Raw genomic sequence first — 13,113 nt, 5'->3', positions numbered from 1 at the left:
ACACTTGAGGCGTATAAGGTTCGTCGGTCTGGAGGGCATTGGGTATGGAGGAAGGTGTTCTCAATTTTCTCGAGCCATTGGAGCATTACGGTGGCTCCTTCAAGCCCTGTGAATTTCGGAGGGTTACCCGCATTAAAGGATTTAATATTGTATCCGGAGGGGTTGGTATTATTTTGGTTTAAGGCTTGGGCTATTGCGGCGGCCATTTCCTGGGAACGACGCTGCATACGTCTGCGCGAGGCTTCTCTCCTCTGATGACGGCGAGCTGATAGCGGAGGCATTCTATAAAAGTTTTAGTTTTTGTTAATATCTTGGTATGGGAAATCATTTTAGCGCAAGGTATATCATTGTAAAGCTTGTTTCGCGGAGTTAAATGCTATCAAATTTTGAAGTAAAATATAAATTTAAATGCAAACTTAATACAGGTAATGAATTCGAATTGAAAATCGACCATTCATGCATCACCATGACTTTTCAAATCTTCAATTTAAAATATCGAGTAAATGAATATTGGAGATTGACAATTCATGTATCACCATGACTTTTCAAATCTCCAATTTTAGAACATAAAGTTAATGGGGATTGAAAATCAACTATTCATGTATCACCATGACTTTTCGGATTTTCAATGCTAAATCCCAACAACAAACGAATATGTAAGTAAAGAAATAAATTGAAATTTAACAATAAAAATCAAAAGATCGCGGATAAAACACGAAATCATGTGCTGCGTATGCGCAAGCATATTTTATAAATATCGAGTAATTAACAATTAGCGCGCAAACATGAGATATTTCTCATGCGCGAAAAGGGACTCTTAGGTATTCTAGGTCGTTACGTCTAACCACCTATCCTAAAGTCACGGAGCTCTGATACCAATCTGTAACACCCCGACCGATGGCGGATTATACATCGGGGCGCCACGTATTGTTTCATTACTCGTGACACTATTTGGGTGTCAATATTTAATAAATACATTTTCATTGCGCACGCGCAGAACACAAATTGTAAAGTAACATAAATCATATCATAACTTAAAATATTCAAATAACATAATTTGTCTTGTTACATTTTAATCTAGGTCCAAAGAAAAAGAAAACATCCTACGTGTCCTTGAGATTCCCAAAAGCAGCTACAGCAAACCTGAACATGTGTTAAAATAAAACGTCAACACTTGCGTGTCGGTGAGAAATCAAGTTTAATAGATATAAATAGATAATAACAAACACTGCGCGCAACATGTGCTTAACTGGGGTTTAACATAGGGTGTAATCAGATTGTGATCAAGCCTAAATAGATCATAGCTCATAGTTCAATCCGTGCTCCCAATCGAGCACAAAAACGAATAATCATACGTGCATGTGTAAACAAAACAAGAAAACCGTAAACGATAGGTCTCCCGTGTTCATCTAATGGATCCATGAAAACTTCGGAATAGGCCGAACAAAGCGGTTAATGATTCACACATACAAATAAACAGCCAAGTAAACGTCCATAACACATGGGGTTTTGCGCACATAAATTTCATAAACAAGTTTAAGACTCAAGTTGTACGAACACATGAACATCCCAAAACGTTAAAAATAAAAGGGGATTAAGTACGAGATTACTCACTTGTAAACGGTGCGTTGAAAGATAATGCAAGAATCCAATTTTTAAACAAGCACAAGTTAACCTATAAATAAGAGGTTATTGGTTTAACGATTGGTTTTTATGTCTTGAATATATGCAGTAAGTATCGATTTTTGTTAGTTAAACAAATTAAAACAAAATATATATATTTATTTTTACCGAGATTCTGGGCAGAACAGAAGAGAAGACGGAGGCAAAGAGAGGAGTGGCGTTGCTGAGGAACTACGGCAGAGAGCAAAGGGAGAGAGAGATTTGGGGAGTGTTTAAGTGTAGTGTGTGTAGTGTTAATAAACAAGAAATTAGCTTAATTTATAGGAAAACCCAAGGGAACACAATCCCTTGAAAGGGGAAAAGATCTTATCAAATCAAGCAAAAGATATTAGAAGGCACAAGAAACCAAAAGCAAAAGATATCAAAAGATATGCCGGCAGCTGCAGGGGATGGGGAAAAGCTGACAGGTTACAGATCAAAGCATGGTAGGTGTCAGATAAAGCACTGTCCAAGACATGCAAAAGAAGATTTCAAAAGATTATGTCAGTCACTTTTTCTGTCAACCAATAGGATTGGTGCGCATGCTGCGCCGAAAGTGGCTTTTCGGACAGATGTCGGAACTGACCTACAGTGCTCAAACAAAAGATAAGATATTTCAAAAGCATACAGGCTGACATAGACTGAAGAAAAGACTTAAGGTCTAGCGCGAGAAGGCTTGAATGCGCGAGGGCGAAGGCAGACAGAACAATCCTTAGCGCGCCACGGGAAGAACTACAATCCTTAGCGCGCCGCGGGAAGAACTACAATCCTTAGCGCGTCGCGGGAAGAACTACAATCCTTAGCGCGCCGCGGGAAGAACTACAATCCTTCGCGCGCCGCGGGAAGAACTACAATCCTTAGCGCGCCGAGGGAACAGTTCGCCTCGCGTATCGCAGGAACAGCTGGTCTTCACGCAGGCTTCCCTGTAAGGAGTCTGGCGCGTGGAGCTGCGCAGACATCCTTAGGCGGGAAGAACCAAAGGACAAGCAAAGAGTTAAGAGAAAAAGGGGTTCAAGGCGTAAAGGTTAAGCAGAGGGGCGGGACGGCGACAAGAGAGAAAAAGGGAGGCGGGACGGCGACAAGAGAGAAAAGGGAGGCGGGACGGCGACAGGAGAGAAAAAGAGGCGGGACGGCGGAAAGGAATTATTATTATTATAAAGTAATATAAAAATATATATATATATATATATATAATTTATTTAATGTTAAATTTACAAAGATTAATAATCAAATTTTAAATCATAAAAAGAATCGGATTCGAAAACGGGTACCTGGGTCGGGTCGGATTTGGGCAGATGTCACACTACTGAACTATAAAACTTAATAGATCTATTGGTCTATTGGTTTTAGACATGTTCGAAGCTTGGTTATCAAAATGGAAAGTTGCACAATTATCGATGACAGGTATGTTAATCCTCATCAAACTGGAATTTCAACTATGGCCTGCTCTAAATACCAATATTTCTTATACTTCTTATTTTTGTTCCCTTTTATAGAATAACATGACCCATTAAACCGATCCCTTCCAAATATATTATAACATGACAATACTGCAAGAATTGAGGGGCTCTTTTCTGACCACAGTGTACCGTTAAGTTTGGTGATGAAAAGTAAGATTGGTAATGGGAAAAAACACACCGTTTTGGTTGGATATGTGGACGGAAGACACACCACTTTGCTGGAAATTCCCAGCATGACTCAGTACTGAAAGACAATTTAAGTGCTACATATGGGATAAAGTCATAAAACTGATTTGGGTTAACTCATCCATAAACGGATGGAGCTGGTCGTGGGCGAGAGAACTGACTAACTGAGCGCATCCATGGAGTTACAAGAGCTGTGGGATATGTTGGAGGTGCTCCCGGAAATGGTATTGGGACCGGGTATGGATAAATGGGCTTAGAGTCTAGACAGAAATGATGAATTAATTTGCTTTAGGATCTTGCAGGCTAGCTTTTCAAGAAGAAAGTGTGACGACTCCGGTTTTTGTTATGGACCGGAATATATGGGTGTCGTTAAAAGTCAATTTATTTGTTTGGAAGGTAGAGATGGGAAGGATTGCTACTATGTTCCTTGCATAAGGAGTGCCTTGAAGAGACGAAATGATGCCTATTATGTGAGGATGCCTTGGTGGTGTTTGGTGTGGGATCCCACCAATCTATGCATTTGAGGTAAATAACCTTTTGAAGATCAACTCAACCAAGCAAAAAAACAAAAAAACAAAAAAAAACTTTATCCAATCAATTGTTTACATGATATGTTGGTGCATATAGAAGGTGAGGAATGAATGTATTTTCAACAATACCCGGGCAATAGGCTCATAGAAGAGATTAAGGTGGCTCGTATTCCTTTGGGTAAAGAATTAATACGGGCAAAATAGTATGGCTCAATTGGGTGGCGTGGTGCTCTTTCTCTTTTTGAATAGTTTTATTGAAAACTTTGGTGTTCATCTTGTAACTGGATGTGTTTTGGTTTATCTTGGAGACTAGTTTACTTACGAGTCTCTTGTTTTTTAATTAAATTTGGTTGTTCAAAAAAGAAAAGAAAACTAATTAATATCAAAACCTGAGCTGAATCACGTGAATAAATAGTTCAAATGCTATATTAAAAAGAAAGAAGATGGAGGAGATTAGGAGATACCACAAAATAGTTAACATAATATCAATCAACAAGAATTAAACAAGTACTTTTTGCCGTATCAGATTTTCAATATGGCGCTACATATTGCATCCTTGGCTTTGTATAAACAAATGTTTTTAAATCAAAACACGTGGTGCGTGTAATTTCACTTCGACCCAAGAAATTTTAATTGATAGTTCTAGGTCGTCAATAATTGATGACACATGTCCTTCCATGTAATGGAAATTATTATAATTCATAAGTATAAATAACCAAACGAATATTTCTATAATATTATAAATAAGTTTTTATTTTCATGATGTTTGCTTAATAAATTGCCCCGAATGTTACAAAAAAATGATCCTAACTCCATTTGCAGCACAAGTTACTCATGCACATGCATGTTTTTATCAACCAAGTCTTCCACATTACGCTTTAATTTTATTCAAAACAAAGCCGTTTGTCTAACATTATATTTACCTAGTCTTTAGGAGTTTTTGTTTCCAGTTTGTTATCTTTCTTATTTAAGAGATCGTTTAGATCTCAAGTATTGTACGCTATGAATCATTATTCAATAATGAAAGTGAACCCTTCGATCGATGACCGTCGTTTTAGTCATTCAAAAACCTAATAAGCTATATAGCTAAAGTAAATAAGTATCGTATCCACAAAAAACATGTGGTCAATATTACACTTTTTGTTTGTTTGTTTACTCTAATATTAATCTAAGTGGACAAAGGATGTCAAGCGATCTTTCAAAAGCGCTAGTGAAACAATTGCATAAATGAATTACTTTTTAGTTTTAAAACAGTTGGAAAGAAAAGCAATCAGCACAGGTTCTGATTTAGCAAACAACCAGTTCAACTAAGATGGTCTTAGCTAGATAGGAAATGATATAGACATGAATTTGTTTAAATTGTTCATCCCATTTTAGTTAATTAACGAATTCATAATTACTCCGTAAATTAAACCCAATGGAAAGAAAACTGATTAAATTAATCAAACAAACAATTGAATCCAAAAAGGCTCCTTTCTTTTTAATTGCCTTTTGCCATGTGGCCGATTGTGTTGTTTAGAATTTCGCGTGCATACTCCCATTTCTATAAACCAATGCTGCCTTTGTCTTCTTTCATGGTACCATGACGTGGAGGCATAATCTTCATTCAAGTAATGCATAAAACCTGAGGTGAATCACATGGAGCAAAATGTTCAAATTTTTTACCTAAAAACAAGAAGATGGAGGGTATACAGCATAAGACCATACAAGTCAATGGGCTAAACATGCACGTAGCCGAAAAGGGTGAAGGCCCGGTAGTCTTGTTCATCCACGGATTCCCCGAGCTCTGGTACTCTTGGCGCCACCAGATTGTGTATCTGGCGGACCATGGCTACCGAGCAGTGGCACCAGACCTTCGTGGGTATGGCCAGACTACTGGTGCGCCGGTCAACGACCACACCAAGTTCACCATTCCTCATGTGGTGGGCGACCTGATTGGGCTACTTGACGCAATCACAAACGAAGATGAAAAGGTTTTTGTTGTGGGTAACGACTGGGGTGCGCTTATTGCTTGGTACTTGTGCATGTTAAGGCCAGATAAAGTCAAGGCTTTGGTTAACCTTAGCGTAGTGTTTCTTCCCTGGAACCCAAATGGAGACCTGGCTCAGTTGCTAAGACTCGAGTATGGAGATGATCACTACATGACCAGATTTCAGGTATCAGTTATTATTAATTATTGTTGTTGTTGTTCTAATGATTTGTTGACTAAGTAAACTTTGGTTTCTAATGACTATTGGTGTAGAAACCGGGTGAAATTGAAGCTGAGTTTGCTAAAATGAGTTACCAAACTTTCATGAAAAAGTTCTTGACATTACGAGATCCGGGGCCACTTCTTTTCCCTAAAGGTAAAGGATTTTTACATTCGCCACCTGGCGTCCCGGTGACCTTACCACCTTGGTTGTCAGAAGAAGACATCGAATACTATGCTAGCCAACATGAGAAAGCTGGTGGACTTACCGGTGGAATCAACTATTACCGAGCTCTTCATTTGTAAGTAACAAATTAAATACAAGTTTAGGGAGTCATGGGGGCTGAATAACTCTCTGAATCGTGTTGGACATTGTCATATTGGAAGATTACGAGGTACTTCGAAAGTTCAATCTGATAATTCAACGGGTAGTACAACAATGAATATGCATAAGCTTATGAATGTATCTACCAAAACAAAATTACCCAACGTTTAGCAGTTATAACTGTTCATAATTGGACAGTAACATTTGTGGGAATATCATGAGTTGAACCTCTATCATCAACAATAAATAACTCAATTGCAATTGATGACCAAGTTACAACCGATGCTTGGTTACCACTACTCTGATAATAACTTCCGAATTGTTGATCACAATTGCCACTTATGATCAATATCAAGTTACTATTTATAATCATTCCTACTAAAGGTCATTTCCATAAAACTTTGTGATCGAGACGCCAACAACGGTGTTGCCCTCTGGCTAAGGGGATGCTGCTTGAAATAAGTGTACTTCACACAGTTCACGCCTCCTAACTCAAGTCAATATTTATTCTTGAGCCTATCCCGGCTATAAAGTTAATATCATGCACTAATACTAAAACTGGGCATTATGTGTTTGATTTTGATTACATGACTGCAGGAGCTGGGAACTGACTTCAGCATTGAGGGGTGCTAAAGTTATGGTCCCAACAAAATTTGTGGCTGGAGACATGGATGTTGCCTATAACATGCCGGGTGTCAAGGACTACATAAACAATGGTGGTTTTAAGAAGGATGTTCCATTGCTGGAAGAAGTTGTGGTGATGGAAGGTGTAGCCCACTTCATTAACCAGGAAAAGGCTGATGAGATCAACAAACACATAATCGACTTTATACAGAAGTTCTAATTTCGGTTTCAAATGCTTATGATTAATAAATGAAGATTTCTTTTATGATATAAGTAAGTGACTTGTGTTTCTTGAGATCTTTGGGTTTTTTAAGATTTGGGTGTCGTTAGCTACGTTTGCCCTTGACTCATTCATTGACTCATTCACTGTGGATGTGTTAATTCCTGTTTGGAATATTAATATTGTTTGTTGCTTAAATAAGGTTTCAAATTATAGTTTTTAAATATTAAGTTTGATGAACATAGGAACAATATAAAATTGGGAACTAAATATGTAGATAGATACCATATCAACATTATTAGGTTATATTTTGATTTATGTGGTTCTTGTAAAATATATTAATGGACGTAATTGACGAGATCAGACGTGATTCTTGGCATATTTCTTTCCTCACATATCGGCTTCCATATTTCACTCTTTGATTATTGCCTTAACAATTTTTTTTTCCATATTTATGTTTTGACCTTTTGATTATATAATGGGTCTTTTTTAATGAACGATACATCAGTTTTTGATCAATATATTTGAAATTCTTTGTGAAGAAAGTCTTTGGTTTCTTGGATTTTCTTTATATCATGTGGTGATGACATCATCCACATAAATGAGCGTGACGGTAAAGGTTCCCTTTTCTTTGAGTAAAAACAAGTGATCGGCCTTTTGATTGCTTCTAAAAATCAAGTCTCCAAAACAGATTGTGATCTCAAACAGTCTCCAAAACAGTTAAAAATACCAAGTCCAAAGTAATCGGATCGCACAGGAAATGCAATTAGAAAGCTTTAAAAAAAATGGCACAGTATGGGATGCGATTGGTTTCGGTCAGAAACTAATCGCATAGAATGCGATGCGATTGGTTTTGTAAATGTGATGCGAGTTGTTTCAAAAGCGATTTGAAATTTTCAAAGTGCGATTAGATTTCAAATGCGATGCGATTTGAAATCCAAATGTGAAGCGATTGAAAATTTTAAATGCGATGCGAATTGAAGCAACTGCGATGCGAATGGTTTTCTTAGGCGATGCGATTGCTTTGTGCGATGCCAATTGATTTCAATGCAATGCGAATAAACCTTTTGGGAAGGCCATATCTTCGTGGAGATTGTTTTGTACGACCTTTTTAACAACTTTTCCAGTCTAAACAGAAAGTACACTTTTCAAGAACAACTTAACACCACTAGAGCGATTCAAACACTTTTGAACAATTTTAACCAACCCGTAGCACACTAAGATCTTACTAAAACCCGTAAACACTTTGTTTTCACAAGAACACGCCTTAAAACTCACAAACAAGGCCAAAATCCAAGGTTGTGACCCGAAAACCTCAACTAGTAAAGCAAAAAGCTTTGATACCAATTGTAGATCCCGACACTGGATCAAACAACAAATATTCTTGGATCAATCTCAACTAGTGCTAGCGGAAATCACACTAGAAGAACCGAGATCTCGGATCTTGTTTGGAGTTTGTTATTTTCGAAAATGGAAGTATAAGAGAGAGTAGGAGAGTTGTTGAGAAGATAAGATTGCAAGTATATGAAAGGTTGTTGTATGCATAAGATACTTGCTCTATTTATAGTGTAAGTCTCATGCACCATTCTTTATTTACTTGGGCCCAAATGAGCTTTGTTTACAAGTGGTCTTAAGCCCAAAACATACAAGTTAATGAAAAAGACGATAACATACAAGCGTGCATAGCACGACGATACAAAAGACTTAATACACAAAATGGGGCCTAACACACACTTTACAACAAGCGATGCTAGTTACTATTATTGTTGTTACTATTATTGTTATCATTATTATATATTTATTTTATTGTATATTATATTTTTTGTTTTAGCTTTGATTATTATTATATTTTATTTATTGTAAGACAAAAATATAAAAATAGTAGCGATGATGGGGCAGCTTTCACGTCGTTGGTATGTGGAACCATGCTCTAAACGAGGTAGCATCTTCATGACATGATCTACGCCCTTTAGACCACCCCACCACACCACATGACCTAGTTGAAGTAACTTAAAAACTAAAAACCTAAAATTCTAACACTAGCACTTTACCGAGTGACTATCAATCTAAAATTCATCTATATTTTAGAAGGAATTTTTTTTTTTTGTAGTTCTTTGGACTCAAACCCAGAACTTTTGGGAATTCATGGGTCAAATGCAACAAGGGCATAGTTTTGAAGCGAATGTAGCATACCATTCGTGTCAGTCTATAGTAACTTGAATCTTCGCATTGTACCGTACACCTGACACAGAAAAAAAGATTTTAATGGTGAATTACACTTACATATGTTATTAGCTCAATCATCAATGTTTGGGGTGCTGTTAAGTCTAGATATAGATTATAGAGTTACACCGGCAATTTCATACAAAGATATAAGTAAATAATAAGTTTTGTAAGGTACATTATCAAGATATAAGCAAATAAAAGCTAAGTAAGTATATTATGTATTTAAGTTGCACATATGACTTATTTTGGTGAAAAATATTACCTCTTTCTTTTGCAATAACTAGTGAAGCCTTCTGCTATAACCTGAGAGAAGTGGTCTCTTTCGCGCTCCTGATAAAAATTGATACCTGATGGTTCCTATCTGTTTGCAATAAAAAGAGTCATTAAATTAACATATCTTGTAATTACAAGAAGCACAACTTCAATCAGAAAGCATGGCATCTCACTTTCTTACCAGTATGGTAATATAAATTAATACAATTAAAATACTAGTTCTAACAAACAAATTTGCATTCATATCAGTTATTGTAGTAGATCAAGCAACATGCAGAAAGCAGCAAATAACATTTAATTCTATTCTATTAATATTTTGGCAGTCAACAAAGATTAGGATTGCAAATGTTAGTTTTGATTATGGCTAAAAGTCAACTTAATGCACGAAATGCCTAAAAATGGAGATCACTTGTGGCAATTAACAGATTTGAACATGTGAATTTTGGCAATAAAACATAAATCGATGAAGTATATGAACTAGGAATCGTCTAAAAGCAATTAATCGTCTAGGGCACCTTTGGGGGTGGGTTTCTTCTTAAATATGTTCAGATTGATCACTGATCGAATTATGAGATCTTAATTCATTGTATATCGTGTATGCGAACATGATAATTAGGATTATGAGGATCACAAACTGATCGTGATAAGAAGAATGGCGGGGAGAAACACGTGGTCGTTGGGCATAGGGCCACCAATTTTTTTTTTAAACCTATGCCTTAGTGCTATGTCCAAGGTCGACTCCTCGACCGTCATAAGACCATACCTTCTGATGCACGAGAACCGGATAGATTCGGTAAACCCTCTCCTATGTCGGGTTCGAGCCCAGGATAAAACCCTGATTCCGTCCCTTTACCCAGATGTCTATAAGAATGGCTCACATGAGAATTGAACCTACACCTCCATTGTGGAGGGCAACCCAACTAACCGACCAAATTCACAAGACACTCTGGGCCATCGCTTAAAGCTTTTTTTTTCAAAACATAATAAATAAACTGTATTAACAAATATTCATCAATATGCTAAAACCATATTGTCACCAGCGGTTTCAGTTTTTCTTTTTACTCCCCTGAACATTTCATGCAGGTTTAATCCATTCTCAAAACTCTAATTTTTTTTCAATTTCTACGCATATATGTTGCTGTATATAAATCACATGCATTTTAAAAATTTATAAATTCTAAGTTTTATACTTTTATTTATGAAACATGGCAATCGCTTGATACAAGACAAAATGTTGGTAGATATTGATAATGCACGTGCTTTATGAAAAGAGAAATTACCGTTGTGGTCACATGGCCAATATAAGTACTATTCTATAACAATGACATTAAAAAAAACAAAAAAAAAACAAAAAAAAAACAAAAAAAGCCAAAAGATTTTATATCTCCTATGATGTCTTCGATCTTAATCTCTTTTCCTTGAAAAATTCTTTCATTCCTAGCTTTCCGTATCCTCCAACAAGTAATAATAACAATACCTTGGAAGACTATCTTCTCCTTTTTCCCCAAGCCCGAATGAATGTAAATCTTCAATAAATCTTTAATCGAGATTGCAAAGATAGGTAGAACTTTACACCACAATCTAACAAAATCCCACACAGCCAAAGACACCGAGCACCCTAACAGAATATGCTCGGTTGTCTCATTTTCCGTGTCGCAAAGCCCGTAAAGCCTAAACAGAACCTGAATATTTCTCCTCTCAGAATAATGCACATGCTTTATGAAAAGAGAAATTACCATTGTGGTCACATGGCCAATATAAGTACTATTCTATAACAATGACATTAAAAAAAACAACCGTAAATTTACATGACACAAATGTTAAATGTAACTAGTGTCATTAAATATCAAAATTTTAGTGACACAAATACTAAAAGCCACTAAAAGTGTGACCAAGCAAATCTAGCATACGCAAAGTGTCACTAAAGCCTAAATTTTAGTGACACAAATGCTAAATGTCACTAACAGTGTGTGCCAAGAAAATGCGACATACGCAGTGCCACTAAAACCTAAAATAATAACACAAAAGATAAATGACATTAAAAATATGTGCCACTAAATGACATTTTTTTTGTAGTGCACTTTAGAATTCTTTTAAGCAAAAAATTAATAGTTGGGTAAAACAAAACAAAGCCTTACTGATTTGAAGACTTTCGATAAAGAAATCATAAAAATATTCTGTAATCTTCTTCAAGGATGGACGAAGTCGTCCCACTCCCATCACCTCATCATTCCCTTCTCCTGATGGATGGGCAGTGTGATATTAATAGCTAATTAACCTAATATTTATCTCATATAACAAAATCCGAATTGTTTTTACATACTATTCTCTAATCCGCCTTATATATATCAATATACAATTTTAATTGAAAATATTACTATTGCAATTGATCAATGTCTTCTAGATTATGTCAAGTGTATTACACCTTCATTATTGTAATTTTTTCTATTCAAGTCTCTTCTTTTGATTTATTATGCAATCACATATCAAACATTCCAACGAAAATCAATGTTTCAATGGACTCATAATGAACTTCTTTTGTTTTCAAACTTTTAAAACTTTAACGTCATAGTGGCATTGGCCACGGGTGAGCTCTTTTGTAACTTTTATACTAAATTGCTAAAAAAATAATAATAAATTGTCATATTTTTTTATGACTTATGGCTTACAATAATGGGTAAAAATGTGAAGGCACTGGACGTGGCAATTGGGGTTCTAACTCTGATGAGATTGAAGTGTAATTATTTATAAATTTGAAACATATAAACTTGCCACATCTTGTAAGTCAACTTCGTGCATTCATATGTTGCTTTAATATTGAACTTTATATTTGCGTTATCTTACAACTTATTTTATTAACAATACACAATAAAAAAATGTATGTTTTACCCAATGCCAAAGAAAATGCATTGTGTGGTTAGAATCATTAGTCCTTTTGGTAGCTTATTTTATTTAACGGAATGTTTACTTTTGAGAGACTAACTACATATACAGAAAATGTACTTTAGTTTCATGCTTATGACAATTTTCTTCAAGAAGTTACAAAGTAATCCTTTTTACTTTTCCCAAATTTGTAAATTCTAAACTTTTTAGTACTTGTAGTATATATATTTGAATATATTTATAATACATTTTTTACATAATTATGTTTTATGTTTAGCATTTAGTTTTTTTAGTTCAAGCAATATTGTATTAATTTGCACCTTGACAAATCCTGTGTAATGCACGGGTTCTAAAGCTAGTACGTATATATATTAAAATAAAATATCATCTTTTACTTGGAAGACTCCACCAAATCTCAAAGATATTCTTCCAAATCTATGTAAATTTGTTAAAGTCAATAGCCATTCCTCTGAATCCTCACAATTCTTTCCATATCTTTAACATGCTTTATACCATTCTATTTCTTCACTTGGTTT

General features: G+C 35.7%; 1 protein-coding gene across 1 annotated transcript; it reads left to right on the top strand.

The window, feature by feature from the left end:
- The first annotated feature begins 5,393 nt into the window (after positions 1–5,393).
- Positions 5,394–7,223, top strand: LOC143555285 (epoxide hydrolase 1-like). Its single transcript, XM_077044865.1, has 3 exons — positions 5,394–5,994; positions 6,081–6,328; positions 6,949–7,223. Exons 1-3 carry the CDS (start codon positions 5,518–5,520, stop codon positions 7,193–7,195), a joined length of 972 nt encoding a protein of 323 aa, XP_076900980.1. The 5' UTR covers positions 5,394–5,517; the 3' UTR covers positions 7,196–7,223.
- The last annotated feature ends 5,890 nt before the right edge of the window (positions 7,224–13,113 follow it).

Source organism: Bidens hawaiensis, unplaced genomic scaffold (assembly GCF_021521415.1).
Source record: "Bidens hawaiensis isolate Kalapana, Puna unplaced genomic scaffold, B.hawaiensis_p1.1 tig00018033_1, whole genome shotgun sequence".
Lineage (NCBI taxonomy): Eukaryota > Viridiplantae > Streptophyta > Magnoliopsida > Asterales > Asteraceae > Bidens > Bidens hawaiensis.
This window is presented reverse-complemented; position numbering and strand designations above follow the sequence as displayed.

Coding starts and splice junctions, on each gene's coding strand:
- LOC143555285 (XM_077044865.1), top strand. CDS start 5,518: ATGGAGGGTATACAGCATAAGACCATACAAGTCAATGGGCTAAACATG. Junction 5,995..6,080: donor ACTACATGACCAGATTTCAG/GTATCAGTTATT, acceptor CTATTGGTGTAG/AAACCGGGTGAAATTGAAGC. Junction 6,329..6,948: donor TATTACCGAGCTCTTCATTT/GTAAGTAACAAA, acceptor ACATGACTGCAG/GAGCTGGGAACTGACTTCAG.